General features: G+C 47.2%; 1 protein-coding gene across 1 annotated transcript in view; it reads right to left on the bottom strand.

The window, feature by feature from the left end:
• Window positions 1-4,332, bottom strand: part of LOC107190552 (alpha-protein kinase 1-like) — a 28,865-nt gene extending 24,533 nt beyond the window's left edge. Inside the window, exon 1 of the mRNA XM_015579368.1 lies at window positions 3,924-4,332. Within this exon, the coding sequence (XP_015434854.1) occupies window positions 3,924-4,332 (409 nt within the window). The remainder of the gene's footprint in view (window positions 1-3,923) is intronic.
• Window positions 4,333-7,457: the final 3,125 nt, after the last annotated feature.

A 7,457-nucleotide genomic window follows, 5' to 3' on the forward strand; every position in this document is an offset into this window, starting at 1 on the left:
AAAAAAAAAAGGATTCGTGACTTCTAGGATAGATAATACTCGCCAAATGATGAAAAAAAGTCACGTCAAAAAATTAACATTTCCGAAGTTATAAACATTTCTTTCTTTCGGTTGAAGCGACTGACTTTCTCGATTTGGGAATTATCGTACCGTATGGGAACAGTGGATTACCTTTTCTTAGTTACAGACTTTCGACAGTTTTTATTAGTATTTTTTAATAATAAAAATATTAATTTGTCGACCCATGTTTGTCAAGATTTTTCTTCATTTGATGAGTATTATCTATCCAGAGAAGTTATCAACCCTTTTTTAGTATCACCCTGTATAGGGATTTACTTTTCATAATCGAGAGCCACGCACACAGGCTTCTACGTTTATTTTTTTCACTGCGGATCGTCTGTATCCTCGCATTGTCTCTCTGCGGCGGCTCCGTTTCGTCTGGTTTTTACGCCACTGACGATCGAGCCTCTTTCATTAATCGTCACGGTCGGGATCCTTAATGACATTACGGCGCGTCGGAAGATCGAAGACCAGTGTTGCCTGACCTCTTTTCTCTTATCTTTCGCATCGAACCCCTGCGTGCGCGCGCGTGCACGCGTACTCGGAACGTACTCTAACGGCGCGAAAACAGAACGAGTAAACAAGTATGCTCCAGTGATACATTTGAATCGTATCGATACGTATTAATACCCAGAATACCGATACACGCGTAATGCGATCGATACTTGCAATTAAATTAGAAGTAATAATATTTTAACAATAATTAAATAAAATTTATGTGAGCAATTATTTACCAAGGTAGATTCTTACGTAACAATGTGGAAAAAAATCGACCAGTCGGAAACTTTATGGAAAGTCCACTTATTTCGATCTTTACTGGTAAAGTATGAAAATATTCATATTTTCAATTGAAAAGCATCGATATTCAAAATATCGATAATCAATAGTACGATCTGTCTCTAGTAGCGAAGCATTCGACGCGACCGGTTGTCGTTCCGTTCGACGATCGATCATCGGCCGTGTATCGGATCGTTGAATCGCGAACAAGCCGCAGCGACGATCAAAATTTTTTCCCAGAACAACAATAACAAAATCCCGGACGATACCGCGATCAGAATTAGAACACAATTTATTCACACCTACCGAACAATGCTGCCCACCGTCGGAAGGGTTAATCGCGCGATTAATCACACCGGTTAACATTATCGTTAATTCTATCGCTACGAGTTTATCAGGCTTCGTTTATCCGGGAGACCAACGTATGAGTCGACACGCTTGGTTATCCACGATTAGAATTATTCGATTCTTGCCGGTTAAAGCCGGATTCACACTAACGATCACGGTACGGTCAGATCACGTCAAATCAGGCAACGGCCTTTATCAATCACACGTAATCTAATGAGAGAGATTTAGTCTAAATTCAAATTGATCGTGATCGAATCGTACCTTCGACTGCGAGTGTGAATCTGGCTTAAGAAGCTTCAGTTAACGATCTACCGCCGTCGTCCACGATCCGACGGCAAGATCGCGTCGATCTTTCGGCAAACTCAGCCGTTCAACGCGTCTGCTTTCGACGATCCTGTGTTGTACACCGTCACCAGCACGGGGAATCGCGGGAAGCGAAGCGTTTCGTGTTGATAAGCGAAGCATACGGAACAGCATGCAAGCGATTCATTGGAGTCCGATTAGCGAGGAACAGCGGGAAAATCGCTGGTCCAGATGCCTCTCGATGAACGGAGACGGTGATTACGCGGAGATCGTGGTATCGATCGATCCAAGAGATAATTTATTCCTCCCACAAAATTCGAAACGTAGCAGCATCCACGTGGATTGCTGGGAAAGCAACAGGTTCTCTTGATAACCTTATACAGTGGGATATGTTACAACGAACAATTTTTATTGTTATCATCAAAATACTACAGTGAACAAATATGTTATAACTAGAAGACGGATATTTGTGCAAATTTAAAATTTTGAACACCAGCATACGAAAAACATTTTATAGAATTTTATTTCCTGTACTAGGGATTTTATATATTATTATATGTTCATAATAATGTATAAATACTATATTAAATTCTATCAGATATTTTATTTTCCTACGTTTGCCTAGTTGAGAGATGGTATAAATGCACAAACATCCGTCAATCTCTTATAACGAACGCGAGGGAATAAGATCGGCCATTCTGCCGATTATCCGTGTTTATGTGAAGGCACATGATACAAAAACAATTGGGAAACCCATATGTAAACGCAATAACGACCGAGGTTTTCGAACCAATTAATTCGTTGCAACGATAACCCACTGTATACTCGCATAACCCGATTCATCGAGAGGCATTCTGCCTGCCAGACATTTAATTCAACATCGTTTCACGACGCTGCCAGGAATGTGGACCGCGTGGACGGTCCCGAAGGTGTCGTAAAGCTCGAACTTGCATCTAGTTTCAAAGATAAATTTCACGGAGAAACGAGATCACGGTACTAGGCTCCGTATTGTCGAAGGAGCATGCTCGATCAACAGGTAGCCGATACACGATACTATCCCCCTGTATTTATCCGCGAGGGTAAAACCGACGTAGATCTATCCTGGTCCCAGTGATTCGAAGTTTCGCCCAGGTTGACGCTCGTAGGGCAGTCGCGTAGACACCGAGGAACGGTGACAGGAAACTTAGTAGCCGGTCTAGAAATACAGGTTTTCACGTGCTGCTCGTAAAGATCGATTATCACCGAGTGTTTAGATCGGGCGCCAATACCGGTAGTCACGGAACGCGAGCACACGTTACCGGTGTCACTTTCGTGGGAAAAAAATCACGGTCTACCACACGGCTGGCGATACATCCTCGCGTAGAATCTAGTCTATAAAGAAAATACACCCGGGTGATAAGCGTGGCGGTCATATCGAGTTTCTAGCGGCGAACAAATGCATAAATCACTGGGATACTTGGGTTTGCTTCTATCCTGAGACACCTCCTGGAGAACCGTCCACGCGGATGTCTCTGCGACCCAGCGTGACAGAGAGACTCATATGGTGATCGTCTTGTTGCTAGGGTGGAAACGCAAGTTGCCTGCTTTGTCGTTCAAGTACTGTGACCCTAAACTTGTCATCGGTGGCTGAGCAGCCTTGACAGTTCTCTTTTTCTGTTAGATATTAGTCAGCAGGAGTAGCTGGCTGAATTGGCCACTCAAATTTTATTTGAGTAATAGATAGTGAAACGCGGAAGTATCTAAGGACGTCATTTGGAGCTTTAACCACTGGAAGGTGTGGGACTGACGCTGCAAATGAATGCTGGGTACGTGTGACCCGTAGCGGAATTTTTATTGTACGTGGGTTTGAAGAAGGAATTGTGAATTTTTAGGTTCATATGTTACGTTTACATGTAACTAGACAGAATACTCAAATGGCTACAGATGGGTCGAAATGGCCCTGTATTCGTTATACGAGGGATAAACCGTGACAGACACGAAAGAATTTCCCAAATATCGATTTACCGAGGAAGTATTATTTCGTTAAAAAAATTGGAAAAGATTACTCGATTGAGGTACTCAATTATTCGTTATTCGAACCTTTTTATCCAGATCTGGTAGCTAGGCGACAGTTAAACGACAAAGCAAGCGGCTTGCCTTGCAACCCCAACGGGACGATCACCCTTGTATTACGATCAGAGCTTGAAAACTGTTACGATTTCGGTTTAGGTTCTTTATTCTGAATAACTGTTAGAACCTAAATTTCAGGCTATATAAGTTTCAGTTACGGTTCCTCCATCTAAGTTATTTTTTAGGTTCTATATCAGTTCTGACTAGAATATATCCATAACTCTTTCAATCGGAACTTTTATATAAGAGTATGAAACAGTTATTTCCGGAATCGTTTCAAGCCCTGATTACGATCAACGTCGACTAGTATTTTTCTATCGATTTACCTGAGGGTGGTGGCGGTGGATGATGATGATGATGGTGATGATGATGGTATCCCAGGGTAGGGGGTGGCGGCGGGTAAACCGCCCCCCATATGCAAGACGCGGCCGCCGCCACCTGTTGCTGATGATGATGGTGCTGCTGTTGTTGTTGTTGTTGCTGTTGTTGCTGCTGCTGTTGCTGTTGCTGCTGCAACAATTGCTGAACCTGGGCGATGTCCACAAATTCCTGTAGCTCGCCGTCGGTCTCCGGGCCGGCCTCCCTCAGACGACCGTCCGACGCGGAGGACGGGACCACCGACGCGAACGGGTTCCCGGTTTGATGCTGCAGGTGTTCGAAACCCGCGAGCGGGTTCGCGGGCTCGTAATTGCTGCGGCCGGTCGTGTGTTCGCGGCGCATCGCCAGTGCCAGCATCTTTTCAACCTGTCGCGCCGCCGGCCCTCGTCCCGGTGCCACGGGTCCACCACGTGCTCTCCTCCTCTACGTTGCTGCTGGTAGACTCCACTTCCGGCACGGCGGGTACCACCAACGGTTGCTGGCGACGCCCTTTCCTTCGCGTCGACGATGACCACAGAGAGTATAACGAGCTATCGCACATGTCACGGACGTCACACGTAGAGACAGACGCACCGTCGTCGTCAGGGCCTTCGATAGGACTAGCAACGAAGGGTGAAAGAGAGATTATATCACAGGTCGTCGGAACCGACGGTAAGTCCCTCTTGGATTTTCCAAAGACACTCGCGGGACCACTGATTACAGTTCCCTCGAAGATGCAACAGTTTCCACTCGAACAGGGGCACGTTAGCGGTTTTTTCGCGGGCTTGCGCACTCCAGGACGCGGCACAGGGTAGAAAGCGCGGGCACACGGAATCGAATTTCTCTCGGTATGTGTGTATCAGGAACGGAAGAAAGTTTGGTGAAATCTTTCCGTTGGGTCCTGTTTGTCGAACAATTTATTATCCGTGGATCTTCGTGTGGATTCCCTTTAGAGTCCCTTGGATACAGGCTTGAGAAATTGTTTCATCGTAATGAGAACGTGTTGAACTAACTAATGGTCGCGTGGCAAACGGAACACCGACGCACACAGCGGTTCGATATCGCGCGGTACGCCTCGCAGTCGTACGAAGAAGACGAAGAAGTTTCGGAGTTGGCGCGCGATAAAAGCCGACGTGCCGGCGCGCGTGCTGCCCGGTATCGTATCACTGGAGGATCCTGCTCTTTCTCGCTCTTCGTCCTCCTCCCCCTCCCACCACCTCCGCCTCCTCCTCCGCGTCTTCCTCCTCCTCCGCCGCCGCCCGCCGGTCGCTTAGTCGTCGGTGGTTCTCCCTTCCTCTTGAACAAGAGCCAGGGCAGAGGCCTGTTGCTCCTCCGTCTCGTTCGCTCGTTCAGCGCGCGTTTTCCGGTCGAGGATCGAGCAGAAACCGCTCCAACGATGCCTGTTACGAGTCTTCTTCCTTTTCCTAAAGCAGAAGGGATATCTTCCGGCGCGCACGTTTCGCGAAACCGTTCGGAATGCCGGATGGCAGAGCCCACGAGCCAGCCAAAGGGTTGTTCGCGATGGTCCACGGTCGACTAATAAAGAGCGGCGAGCGCGGGAAGTGCTCGCTCGCCTCGAGAGAGCGCTCGCGCGCGAGCGAGGAGGCTGCTGCTGTTGCCGTTGTGACGACAGAGGCTCCTGCCGGTGTTGCTGTGGGTGGTGGTGACGGTGGCAGCGATCCTCGCGATTCGCTGGCGTCACGTGTCGTCGACATCGCCCCCCTCCCGTCCCTTCGCCCCTCCCTGAGCACACTACCGAGGTTGTAGGGTAAACGCACCAATGAATGAACACTTAAGAGATTTCGTAACTGGTAAAGTGGAAATTTTATATGGTAATAATATTAATAAATATTTGACACGTTATATCTATACCTTTTTTGTGGAGTGTATAAATTTTAATTTGAGAAATGTATTAGGTGTATATACTAATTCGTGGCTCCCTAGTTCATAGATTTGTTGTTCATTTACAAAGAAACAAAATACAGTTCTAGTCTTGAAAATACTCCACATCATTTTCTGCGTATTTGAAAAAATGATGGCGATTCTGAGTCAATACTTAATTGTTGTGGCTACGAATTAATTTGTAGACCCAGTAATTAATTAAATTACCGAGGTAAATTGCAGGTTTCACCCGGGGAAGAACAATACTAAATAAATGAACTTTTCTAACCAATGGCGTAGAAATTGTGTGAATATCATCTGTATATGATTTGAGTAACTTGATTTACTGATTTTTATACGTAATGTCCATTCAGTGGCACGGAGTTCATTTACTGGTGCATCCACCCTACAGTAGGCTCGCGTTAAAGTACCGCTCTGGGGGCTCTAAAGGTGGCGATTGTTTTGCAGGAAATATTATATCAACGCGAGCCAATGGCACGCACGATCTCGCTGCAATGCCGCACAAGAAGTGGGGAGTGCACACCGAACGCTGCTTTAAATAGCATTACAGTAAAACCTCGATGAGTGTTCGAAGGCTCCCCGATACTGAACATTAAATATTTCATAAACTAACAACCATATACGACTGAAACAAACATCATTGGCTTCAGAATCGCCAGCTGTTCGAGCAGCTTCGAGCAATCATCGGGGATTCACTGTACTTTAACCTGACTCTACTGTACATTCTCCGACAATCGTTTGCACGCCTATACGACCCTCCCCTTCAACCCCCTCCCTTCGATCTTTTCCTCTCTTCCGAATGTTCTCTCACCGTTGTGGTATACCGTCATGTCGGTCTTTGCCTCGCGACTGAACGCACAACACACCACTCTCACCGTCTTCGTCTCCTTCATTCTCCTCGGGAATCATTCGTCTCACCCGCGTGTCTCTCCGCGATTTCCATTCATTCCTTTCCACCTCTCTCCCCTCCGTTTCCCTACACACCCACGCGCGCGTTCTGTGTCCGTTCTTCTCCGACTCTCGCGGATCCTCCCGCTCGTTTCGCGTGTACACCACTATCCGTCTCCTTTCAACGTACACCCGTTTCTCCTCCTCACTAGTTTTCTCTCTTCGTTCATCCTCCTCCACCTCTCCGTCGATGATTCCCTTCCTCCACGCGACTGGTATATATCCCCCCCCCCTCTGTCCTCTTCTTCCGTAGCCCCCCTCTTGGTCGATCTCTCGCCTCGTTCCTCTTGAACAGGCCGCCTGAGGTACACCAACGCTTGATCGCCGGTAACACTGCCAACGTTCGCCGGGTGACGTCACCGGCGTGGGCGCAACCCCACGCCAGAGAGAGAGAAAGAAAGGAACAGTGAGAAAGAACGAAAGAAACAGAGAGAAAGGAGAGTCTTCTCCTCTGTTCTTTCTTCCCTTCCTTCTTAATCCTTTTCTTTCCACCGTATAGTCATCCTCTTCTCTTTTCGTGTTTCACCAACGGCTTCACGGCTCCGTCCAGGGTAACTCCGCACCGAGTTATCTCCTTTTCTTGCCCGCGACTCGACGCAACACCTTCGACGACCCCCGGGTCGGTCTTACGGAGGTGGTACACGCGACCGATT

This window comes from Dufourea novaeangliae, unplaced genomic scaffold (assembly GCF_001272555.1).
Source record: "Dufourea novaeangliae isolate 0120121106 unplaced genomic scaffold, ASM127255v1 scaffold187, whole genome shotgun sequence".
NCBI classification, from domain to species: domain Eukaryota; kingdom Metazoa; phylum Arthropoda; class Insecta; order Hymenoptera; family Halictidae; genus Dufourea; species Dufourea novaeangliae.